Source organism: Amblyraja radiata, chromosome 3 (assembly GCF_010909765.2).
Source record: "Amblyraja radiata isolate CabotCenter1 chromosome 3, sAmbRad1.1.pri, whole genome shotgun sequence".
Classification (NCBI taxonomy): domain Eukaryota; kingdom Metazoa; phylum Chordata; class Chondrichthyes; order Rajiformes; family Rajidae; genus Amblyraja; species Amblyraja radiata.
The window spans coordinates 60,730,819-60,743,630 of record NC_045958.1 but is presented as its reverse complement, the minus strand read 5'-3'; the positions used below and the strand labels follow the sequence as shown (position 1 = coordinate 60,743,630).

Sequence of the window (12,812 nt, the reverse complement as noted above, 5' to 3'; positions counted from 1 at the left end):
AATCCATGCATACAATATCCATTGCCCCACCTTCATCAATCTCCTTCATCACCTCTCAAAAAACTCAATCAACTTTGCCATGTACAACGCTATGTTGACTATCCCTAATTAGCCCAATTTATTCAAAGAATTCTCTCCAATAGTTTCCCTACCACTGACATGAGGCTCACCAGCCTATAGTAGCCAATTAATCTCTGCATGCGTTCATGTGGGAGGAAACTAGAGTACTTAGAAGAAACCCACACATTGACACAGAATATGAGCAAACTGTAATAGACAGAACCCAAGGTCAATATTTAACACCGGCTCCTAAAGCTGTGAGGTAGCAGCACTACTTACTGCACCACTATCGTGCCTGTACATCACCATGCCACCTGTGGCCAATTAGCCAATGATCTTATGTTATAAGCTTGCTCGATAGATCATTTCATAGAACACATCTCACCTAGGAGCAACAGGCAGCACAGACTCAAAGAAAAAAGAAAAGAGACATTTTTTAAATGACCGAAGAGAACTCAATCTAACTGGAGAATGGAGCAAATTTCAGTAAGATATCTTTGGAAATAACCATTAATGATAGGGCTCTGGGGAATGTTGTAGTGCAGAGGGATCTAGGAGTGCAGGTGCATGCTCCTTGAAGATGGAATCACAGGTAGATATGGTGATCAATAAGGCTTTTGGCCTATTGGTCTTCATCAGTCAGAGTATTGAGTATAGAAGTTGGGATAGGATAGGATAGGAATCCCGTCTATATCTGGGCGTGCATATTTCCGAAGATCTTTCCTGGTCCCAGCACACTGATGCAATTATAAAGATGGCACATCAGCGCCTCCACTTCCTGAGAAGATTACGGAGAGTCGGTATGTCAAGGAAGACTCTCTCGAACTTCTACAGGTGCACGGTAGTGAGCACACTGATTAGCTGCATCGTGGCCTGGTTCGGCAACTTGAACGTCCAGGAGCGGAAAAGACTGCAGAAAGTTGTAGGGATCTATCGCAGTCGCTGCGAAGACCCACACCATCCTGGTCACACACTCATCTCACTGTTGCCATCGGGAAGAAGGTACAGGAGACTGAAATCTGTAACATCCAGGTTCAGGAACAGCTTCATCCCCACAGCCATTAGGCTGTAAAATGTGACAACAAATAAGCTCTGAACATTAACAGTCTATTATTATTATTGCCCTATATCTGTTTATTTATTGTGTATATATGGTCTATAGACACACTGAACTTTTATCTTCTGTTTTGTATTATGTTTACATATTCTGTTGTGCTGCAGCAAGTAAGAATTTAATTGTCCTATCTGGGACACATGACAATATTTCCTTCGCTCCATAGATGCTGCTGCACCCGCTGAGTTTCCCCAGCAATTTTGTGTACCTCTGACAATAATACTAGTTCTTGACTCTTGAGGTCATGTTGCAGTTGTATAAGACGTGGTGAAGCCGCATTTAGAGCATTGTGTTCAGTTCTGGGCAGTATGTTATAGGAAAGGTGTCGTCAAGCTGGAAGGGGTACAGAGAAGATTTACGAGGATGTTGCCAGGACTAGAGGGTCTGAACTATAGGAAGAAATTGAGTAGGCTGGGATTCTATTCCTTGTAGCGCAGGTGGATGATCTTATAGAGGTGCATAAAAACCATGAGACGAACAAATCAGGTAAATGCACAGAGTCTCTTGCCTAGAGTTGGTGAATCGAGGACCAGGGGACATAGGTTGAAGGTGAACCGGCAAAGATTTAATAGGAACCCGAGGAATTTGTTCACACAAAGGGTGGTGGGGGTATGGAACAAGCTGCTGGAGGTGGTACTTGAGGCAGGGACTGCGATAGTCCCTTCGATGGTTTGGAGGGATATGGGCCATACGTGGGCAGGTTGGACTAGTGTAGATGGGACGTTGGCCAGTGTATGCAAGTTGGGCCAAAGGGCCTGTTTCCATGCTGTATCACTATGATTCTGATTCTATGATTAGGTTTAGAGTAAAAATGGAAAAGGACAAAGAATATCTAACTAGCTGTTAATAGATGAGAACAGTACAATGCATTGACAAACTTTGACATACCACAACTGCAATGTCATGTGATTAACTCAATGTCATCTAACACAAGGGGAAGCCAGTTATGCGCACCCTCTCTAAACCTGCAAGGTTTTGGCAATAGAGAATGAAGTGGGGTCATCTCCGAACAGAGAAGGCTAGTGCCTCCCTTATAGATGACAAATGGCAAATTGCAAATATCTCAACACAGTCAGAAACAAGGTAATCCTAGCCTGCATTGAGGTTGCAGCCAAGGCTGCAGCAGGTGACAGCTGTCAGTGAGAATGTCGATGGTGAAGCACAGTTATATTGTACAGTATTTCTTGTTCACATAGGTGGGCTATTCATTGAATACTTAGATAGATATGCCATCCTGAGAAGAGCTTTTCTCATCATTTCTTTCCTTTTCCAGTGGCTTGTTTTACTCTGCATGCCTCAGCTCACCCTGCCCGTCATGATATATTCCTCAGAGATGATCATCATCACATCGCATTAGATCTCTTCAGGAAAACATCATTTATCAACTACCATGCTCTACCCTTTAGATTAAAACTGCATGTGCATTTGATAGGCAAATTTCATGTCTACACAGTTGTATTGTAGGGAGATTTGTGATAGCTCCCTCAAATATTAATGAGATAAATGACTAGTTAATCTGTTTTAATGTTGTTTGAGAGTTAAAGAGTTAGTTGGAATGTTGGAAGAGCACCCCTACTTTCCTTTGAGCAATGTAATGGATTCATTTTGATCCAGAGATCCCGTGTATCTAGCCAAAGATCGTCAAGAATGTTTATTTGTCATATGTACTGGATACTGTTACAATCTGGGCCAACCTGTTAACAAAGAGAATCTCTCGGCACACAATTGCAGAATCAGTATCAATTGCAGACTAAGCTCGAAAGTCATAGTTTATTAGACAGCACAAGCAAAAAAGTATCAAGCAGCAAACTTGACGGCATAAATCGGAAATATTAAAATTGAACAGCATTAAAAGCTAACACGTTACCTTTGGAGCCAGGCAGGTTTTGGATATGTGTCCCTTTTTGCCACAGTTCCTGCAGTCCACATTTTTGTTAGTTGGTGCATAGTAACGATAGCGATAACCCACAAATGACCCCTGAAAAGAATCAATGATTAATAATATAAAACAAAATAAGGAAAAGTTCCTTTGTGGTATCATTTAATTTCTTTGCACAATTACACCCAGAAAACCATCCTATTTTTCTGTGGTTCCAAGTTGACTAATGAGCAGATCAGGCTGTGGATAGCACAAAGCCTGAAGTCAATGTCTCCCGAGGCTCCGTTGCCAGGACTGTCAGGAGAATGACTTATTTTGGGTATTTTAAATGTCCCTGATAACCATAGATTAAATAATTAAAACAATGAAATGTATTCAATTATCAACTAAAAATATCAATATGGGAAAAGTAAAAAAATCTTTACTGACTTTTTTTAATTGGTTGACATTCCTTTGAATGAGATTACATAATATACTGAAACATACCATGATGCTCTACAAATCTTCCTGCCCATGATTAGTGATTAATCAATAATCAAGATTTAACCAACCATCCTCTTTGCATGTTTTCCTTTGCATTAACCAAGTGTTGCCCAAATAGAACAGTCCATTGGGGGAGCCAAAACATCAAATTTAGTTCTACATATACAATTCAAAATAAATAATTCAACATTGATCAAACAGCCAGACCCGATTTCACATTATCGACGTTTTACACTTCAGACAGGCACGCCAAACTCAATTTATGGAAATATTATTTGTGCAGTTTGTTCTTGCAACTTAATTGCAGGAAGTTGTGCAGTTTGTGCAGTTGTGCAGTTTGTTCCTGCAACTTAATACTTCTTTCAGAATATCTTAGCATCAGACATTATTTCACATTTTACGTACCTACTGAAATATTGCAAAAATGACAATTTATATTTTGAAAGCATTGCTTTCAAAATATAGCAACAAAACAAAAGGAAAAGAGAGATATAACGGAAGCCAGAAAACAAAATATTTAGAAATTGAGAAACAAAAGCAAAATAACTGGTCATTTTAAACAAGGAGATAACAGAACACTTTGATAATATCAACAGGATTAGAGAAAGTCAACACGGATTTCTGAAAGGGAAATCTTATTTGATTAATTTACTAGAGTTGTGAAGTCATAATTGGAAGAATAAATAAGGGAGAACCAATAGCTGGACACTTGGGTTTTGATAAAGACTCACATGTAATGTTAGTGTGCAAAGTTAATATGCATGTTATTGGTGGGAATGTATTGGCATGATTGAAAACTGGTTGATGGTCAGGAAACAGGTAGGAAGAGGAAATAGGTATTTTTCAGGCGATAGGCTGAAAAGTAGTGGGGCACCTCGGATATCAGTGCTTGGGTCAGCTATTCATATTGTACACATTAATGATTTGGCTAAGGGAACCAAATATAATATTTCAAAGTCTGCTGACAACAATGATGTGGATGGGATAATAAATTGTGATGAAGTTGCAAAGTGGCTTTATGGCACTTTAGACTGTTCAACCTGCCCACGCCGACCAAAATAAGTTCTCACAGCTTCTTTGTAAGTCCCTCTGCATCTCGCATATGCAATAACACCTTTTCTGTAGAGTGATAACAGAATTGAAAGAACTATCATCTATCAGCATCGTACCTATTCCCAGCAAAACCTACCCACTCCTACACTCTGCGCTTTAGTTAAACATCCTCTTTTTAAAAAAATCAAAGTATTGATATTCAGCCACCTTCAAGAATGTGTGGATATACTCACCCCAAGTTCCAACCGTTCCTCCACACTACTTATATTCAGTTCTCGTGCTTTATTGCACCTTCCCAAATGCACTGCTTCAATCTAACCTGGATTAAATTCCATTAGCCAATTTTCTGTCCAATTGATTATACCATCTCTTCCATCCCACAGCGATCCCTCTCACCGTCAACCATATGATCAATTTCTGTAACATCTATGGATTTCCTCATTGTATCCCTTATAGTTATGTCCAAATCATTAATATATCAAACATTGTGTTCAATTTTTTTAATTAATTACTCCAATAAATACACTAGAGGGATAAATTAAAAATTAAATTTAACTTCAACTTGCCTTCAACGCACATGAAAATTCACTATTATAGACTCCTAATATTTGCAGTGGTCTGAACATTGCAGCCATTTGAATACTGTTAAACCTAGTAAAAATCCAAATAATAGTTCAGTTATCAGTTAACACCAACATTTAAGAATCTACATTTTTGTATCTAGTTAGTTCAGATCAAACCTTTGCATTTGATACTAGTCAAATCAAACAAGAACTATCCCTGTAGCCGAGAATACCAGATTAAAGCCTTGATTGATAATTTTATATCAGCATCATTACCATTTCGCCACAATGCCGCAGCCTCACAGTGCCAGAGACCTGGGTTCAATCATGACCTTGGGTGCTATACCACATAGCACATTCTCCCTGTGACCGTGGATTTTCTTCAGGTGTTCTGGTTTTCTCCCACTTCAAAAAGAAGCTGAGTTCTGTAAATTACCCCCTGTGTGCAGAAATGTGTACCCCAGGGTACAAAAATGCGATAACATAGAACTAGTGTGAACGGGTGAGCTATGGACTCGGTGTACCAAAAGGCCTGCTTCCAATCTGCATCTTTCAATCAATCAATGATTTACTTAAGAAGTATAATTAAACTGTGTGGGAAGGAACTGCAGATGCTGGTTTAAACCAAAGATAGACACTAAATACTGGAGTAACTCAGTGGGACAGGCAGCATCTCTGGAGAAAAGGAATGGGTGACATTTCGGGAGGCCCTTCTTCCGATTGATTAAACAGTTTTTTTTCATTAAAGTGGTAATAGGCTTTGCATTCCCTTGCTTCTGAAAAACTCACCTTTCGATCTTTTTCAGAAATTAACCACTGAGAATGACGGTTACCTAAAAAATAAAATAAAGTTTCAATGAATATTATGAAACCTGGATGAAAACTAGAAGAATTAATTGTAACAAGTTCCATTTCCACATTAAGAAAATAACACAGATTTTTACCCCAATATATCACCATTCAATATTTTTCAGAAGCTAAAACAACTTGAGAATTTACAATGGTGAAATTACCATTAAAACACAAAGTACTTGTGCTAGAACTCCAGGATAAGTGCTCAACTGAGAAAACCCAGGCCAAAACGAAAGTATTATCTAAAGACACCAACTTACAATAAATGACTCCATATGCGAAAAAAAACACTTGCACAGACTACAATTACAAAGAAAAACACATACTGCATGTCATACGTTTCCTTTCTGCCCCAACTATTTCTTCTCCACCAAATCCACCTACTGCCTTGCTCTGCTGCCTCTGACATTTCCTTTACAGCCTGACACAAACTCTGTTCGCAAATTCCTTGCTCTCCAAATAGCGATATGGTTGATCTCGCTATGAAACCTCTACAACCTACCTCTACAGGACGTACTCTTGCTCTCCATCCTCGCTGCTCAACTTCTGCTGCCAACTCTACATATCTATGCCTTTTCCTTTCACAAGCCTCATCCACTAAGTTCTCCCAAGGCACCATCAGTTCTATAAAATACACTATCCGCTGACTAACTGACCATAACACTATATCAGGTCTCAAACTAGTAGTCATTATTTCCTGCGGAATAACAAGCTTTCCTCCTAAATCTACCCGCATCTCTCAATCACTGGCTCCCCGTAACTGGCCTGACTCATACCTATCTGCAAACTTCCATCCTCTACCTTTCTCTCCCTCACAGCCAAAATGAATTGCTGCACTCCCAGTCCTGATGCCTACTGAATTCACCTGTACTCTCCTCCTCTCAATTGCTGCAGCTATGTACTTCAAGACCTGGTTATGTCGCCAACCCTGAGAAAGACTAGTTCTACATCCTGACAAAATATGCCTCAACGTTGCCACCTCTGAACACAAGGGGCACGCCGGGTCCCCACCTACCCATTGTTTGAGGTTCTGAGGTGATGGCAGCACATCATAAATAGCCCTTATGAAACTTATATGACCCGCCTCCGTACACCACAGGTACCTCCAGCTAAACCTCCTCTTTTCTACACTTTCCCAGTTCATCGACTGTCCCTGAGTAACCTGAACTACTGCCCTTACACTTCTCACTGCTTCCTACTGATGAAGTACCTGCTCTACAACCAATTTCCTCTTCTCTGTTTGACCTGCTTTCCCTGTGCTAAGCCCTAAGCCTCTTTCCCCTTGCTGCACCCTACCAACAATGTCTGTATGCCTCAGAACTGCTTGTGCTTCTTCTACTGCCTGCTTTGAGTTCCACTTCCTCCCTCTAGCTACACTTGGCACCAGATTACTAACTAAGGTATCCTCACTCCCTGATAATTGCAACTCTAACCTCACCTTAGCACACTTAAACTCCTCTGTTAGGCTCGGCAACGGTAAATGGAGAATACCTTTCCCATATAAAGCCACATTACTAAGACACCGTGGAACTCCTAACCATTTCCTTATATATATGAACTAACCAATCTCTCTAACCGTTGCACCTTAGAAATAGGCACTTCATATACTGTCAATGGCCACATCAACCTAGGGAATAGCTCAAACTGCAAACACCACAGCTTCAACTTGCCTGGAAGCCCTGATTTCTCTATCCTTTCTAACTTGTCAGTAACATCCTTTCTAAGTTGCTGGACCTGTTCAGTGTCATCCAACTTCCTGTTATACCACCTACCCAAACTTTTAACTGGTTTCTCCATTATTGACGGGACTTCTTCTTCATCTACACAGAACCTTTTCTCTGCTACCTTTCCTCGTGCCAAAGAAATACTCCGTGACTTACTAGGCTTAATCGCGTTTATATCAACGGGTCGATGGTGGAGAGGGTCAAGAGCTTCAAATTTCTGGGCGTGCATATCTTTGAAGATCTCTCCTGGTCAGAGAACACGGATACAATTATAAAGAAAGCACATCAGCGCCTCTACTTCCTGAGAAGATAATGGAGAGTCAGTATGTCAAGGAGGACTCTCTCGAACTTCTACAGGTGCACAGTAGAGAGCATGCTGACCGGTTGCATCGTGGCTTGGTTTGGCAACTTGAGCGCCCAGGAGCGGAAAAGACTGCAAAACGTTTTAAGCACTGCCCAGTGCATCATCGGCTTTGACCTCCCTACCATTGAGGGGATCTATCACAGTCGCTGCCTCAAAAAGGCTGCCAGCATCATCAAGGACCCACACCATCCTGGCCACTCACTCATCTCCCCGCTTCCTTCAGGTAGAAGGTACAGGAGCCTGAAATCTGCGACATCCAGGTTCAGTAATAGCTGCTTCCCCACAGCCATCAGGCTATTAAACTCAACTCAAACAAAACTCTGATCATTAATAGCCCATTGCACTTTATCTGTTTATTTATGTGTGTATATATATATATTCATTGGTATATGGTCACACTCATCAGTTCTGTTCTGTATTTATTTATGCCTACTATATTCTGTTGTGCTGAAGCAAAGCAAGAATGTCATTGTCCTATCTGGGACACATGACAATAAACTCTCTTGAATCTTGAATCTTAATCTTCAATCTAGCCCATTTAAGAGTATAATTTAACTTCTCTAACAATCTTCTTGTACAAGCTACTGTTGTGGTCACCAAGGTCATATCGTCCATATAGGCCCTGATTGGAGGGAGGCGCAGTCCTTCCTGCCGTTTCTCCCCACTGACGACCCACTGTGATGCTCAATAGTGCACCCTTCCATAATGCCCATCTCTAGTCTCTGCTGTGCTGTCGTAAAGTCTGCTGTATTAAAACACATTTGGACATCTTGGAAATATGCTTTCACTAAATTTACTATTGATACTGGAACTCTAAATAAATCAAAAGCACTACAAATAAGACTATGTGGCACAGATCCAAAAGCATTTGCCAGGTCCAAAAACACTACATGCAAATCTCTTCTCTCGAGCTTGGCTGTCTGAATCTGGTGCCATATTACACAAATGTGTTCTAAGCAACCTGCGAAACCTGGGATTCCTGCTTTCTGCACTGTGGTATCTATTAACCTATTCCTTTCTAAATAACTTGGCAGCCTCTGTGCCACTATACTAAAGAAAATTTTGCCTTCTATATTTAGGAGACATATACTGTAGGGCTTAAACAGACAACTCTGAAGACTCTTTCTCCTTGGGAATGAAAATTCCCGCACTATACGCCAAACCCCTGGTATAACCTGCTTCTCCCAAACTATAAGCAAGTTCCTCCACAAGATTCTAAGCACACAAGGTGCACTTTTATATACCCAGTAAGGGATTCCATTTGGCCCTGGGACCAAAGCAGCCTTCACAGAACTTATTACGGCTTCCACTTCCTTCCACTTTGGTGGCAAAACATCTAACATACTCTATCTCTCCTAAGGATGGTATATCCGGAAGGAAACCCATTCCCCTTTTCTTTTCTGGATCTGAGTTTGTCCTTTTTTTAATATTCCTCTTCCTTTGAAGCATTGAGCTTTCCACTATTTTCCTGACTAAACATTATTTTAACAAATTTAAATGTATCCCTATAAAATACTGACCTGACTCGCTCCTTCTTCTTTCTCTTCCTCCAAAGGGGTTCTGTCCTCCTTAATATTGCTAACTGATTTCTTAACTCTTCTTGCAAAACATTAATTCCCTCTCTCTCATCAACTGTAGACTTTCTCCACTGTCTCCTCTCCTTCACTAGTCATTTATTTCTCTCTCTCTCGTCTAGATCTAACCACCTGTAGATACATCCATATTCCACTCAAGTAAAGAAAATAAACACTGATTTTTACCCCAATATATCAACATTCAACATTTTTCAGAAGCTAAAACAACTTGAGCATTTACGATGGTAATGATATCAAACAGAAGACTGAAGTATTTTCATGCAGGCAATATTAAAAATTCAAAATTACACTAATTGTAAAATTGAACTAATTGGAGAATTTTGATGACATAACTGAATTTTGCCAAGCCATGCAAAAATAAGAAAAATGCATGTTTTAACCTATTTATTTTATAAAGTAGCAGATTTTAAATGAAAGTATGGAAGACAGAATTATAGTAATTAGAAACATTTCACAAAGAAAAACAACACAATGCATAACAAACAAATGATTGACAATTTTAATTGCTTTCTATTTCAAACTGGAGAGGAATATTTTAATATGCAAGTTCTTTAAAAGCAATCGTGGACCATTATTCTTTATGCCCAATATGCCTGAATCTACCTGAAGGAATATAACATTAGATTTAGATTTTAGGAGTTAGATGTGGCCCTTGTGGCTAAAGGGATCAGGGGGTATGGAGAGAAGGCAGGTACAGGATACTGTACTGTACAGGATACAGGATGATCAGCCATGATCATATTGAATGGCGGTGCAGGCTCGAAGGGCCGAATGGCCTACTCCTGCACCTATTTTCTATGTTTCTATGTTTCTATTATATTTGCCAGTATGGTTAAGCTGCAAAGTTTTGTTTAGTACAGTACCTACTTAACTAAATAAATTAATTTATTAAAAATACATGTCTAATCACTGTTGTAAAGCTGGATCGGTTTACTGAAAAGTATACATTGAAATAAGATTATTTCAGCAGTTTTTCCGTATTAGAATTAGCATTTTATTGGTTATGTGCTTTCAAAGCTCAAATATCGATAAAAAAGATTGAAAAAATATTCCTGCAATAGAAGATTCCTGACCATATGGGTTATTCTATAGCAAAGTAAATAATTTCTGGTGTTGGTATTTATACTATTTGGATTGATAATGCTACAAGGATTTTTGGGATGGTGAACAACACACAACACAGTTCACCCGTTTCAAATGTCTGGAAAGGTCCTAAATATCTGAGAGATCTGCCTACCATCAGAAGTCAATTAAATTAAATTATTACAGATTAATTTATAATTCACGTTGTCTGTTCGTCCCATTTGTCAATATTATCTGTAAATTTATCAACAACATAGAAAATGCAAAAAGTACTAAAGTCGCGCTCCCGTAAACATCCATTTTGTTACCATATCAGGGTTTGCCATAGTGGTGGGGTAGAGAAAGAACGTAACATAGGTTGCCACTGTCATCAAAAGATTGCACAATTGTTACACCCTGAATCTATAAAATCTCACAAAATAATTTTTACCTTTGTTTAAATGTAACTACCTGATAGAATGATGACCAATTAGTTATTTTATTCAAGGAATACGAGTAAATAGCATCTATGAAACCTATTCCAACAACATTTTCCACAAAAATCAATCTTGAATACAATGCTGCATTCAAGAAAAAAAGATTAAAAAGCTCTAACACATCCATCTAGTTATTTCAGTATTGAATTGATTGAATTGAATTGAATACCTTTATTGTCATTCAGACCTTACTTGAGCATAGTACAGCCTTCTTGTTTAGAGCCTAACTCACCACAAAAGGAAAAAAAATGAAGACGTTGTTTGAGGCCTAGTATTAATCCAGTTTCCCTTTAAACTGGTAAAGTATCGGAAATCTCAATGGATTGGTTTAGAAATATTAATTAAGAAACAGTACAATGTATATTTTTAAAATCAATTTTCACCACTGACTGAAAATAGGGATGGCAAGCAGTATTTAACGTAAATGATATTTGGATTGAGGTGGCTAGGGTTGCAAACTATTCAGCCTCGACTCACAAGACATCACAGAAATTGAACACAATGCATTGGTTCAGAAGGCATTTGCCTTCTGCTGAGACTGCACTGAAACCACTTTCAATGTCACTATCACTACACAATCTGCCTGTATATTTTAAAGTAACTTTTATTAAAAAATACTTGAAATTTATAATACTGATGTATGGTTCAAGACAGAAACCAGAAGTTGCTTTTACATTTTTAAATAACATTAAGTAGCCAACAGCTCCGATCTACAACATATAGCAAACTTATTTAAATGTTAGCAGCAAATTATTATAAACTAGATATATTTTGGGACCCATACTTTCTATTACCATATAAATGGATAACTTCACAAACAGTGATTCCTTTCTCTCAAATTCATTCAATTTCTCAGTTCCTGCTTGGAAGGAGTTTCAACTACTTTATTTCTCGGTTATCCATTCCTTTGCTCCAAATGCTCTTAATAGGGATTGTCTGCTCCCTTTTCTCAAACTTATTTTGTTTTTGTTGTGGACATGATTATACTTTGGGCTCCATAAGTTAATTTTATATTGGAAGATTACAATTTTTTCCATTCACTCATAATGCAATTGCTATTCCCTCTGATCTAATTAAAAAACACGGCAGTTTAGCAATCAACCATTTCACAAGTGGTTGAATTTTCGGCACGAGGAACCTAAAGGTAGCTGCTGCATCACTTCTTACGATTCCTAAAGTGCCTGCACACATTAGCACCTTTGACGTTAAATCATTATATTGTTAGGAAGGCATTGTGAAGCCTATTTTGCAAACACTTGGTAACTATGTAATTTAATTGATCATTCAAGAATATTTAAATCTAACATCATGAAGATCCTTAGTATGCAAGAATAATTTGTACGATTATGTACGATATCATTTCAAAAAATATATATATGGAAGACCTAAATTAAAGTGGTAATTTCTGACGCTTACTCAATGTATTGCAATGCGCACAGTGCAATGTAATAAATGGGGCCCAGATTTACTTCCCATTTCCAAGTTCTTGACCATGGCTGATTGCTAAGTGCAGTTTGCTCCCTACTGATGCGAGAATCATCACTGAATACTTTTACTTCTCTCAAG

General features: G+C 38.8%; 1 protein-coding gene across 4 annotated transcripts in view; it reads right to left on the bottom strand.

Moving 5' to 3' along the window:
* zcchc7 (zinc finger CCHC-type containing 7) overlaps nt 1-12,812 on the bottom strand; it is a 210,558-nt gene that overhangs the window by 81,772 nt on the left and 115,974 nt on the right. For all 4 annotated transcript variants that reach the window (XM_033017878.1, XM_033017879.1, XM_033017877.1 and 1 more), the window contains exons 3-4: nt 5,942-5,985; nt 3,042-3,152 (exon numbers count right to left, since the gene is read on the bottom strand). In XM_033017878.1, coding sequence (XP_032873769.1) covers nt 3,042-3,152; nt 5,942-5,985 — 155 coding nt within the window. The remainder of the gene's footprint in view (nt 1-3,041; nt 3,153-5,941; nt 5,986-12,812) is intronic.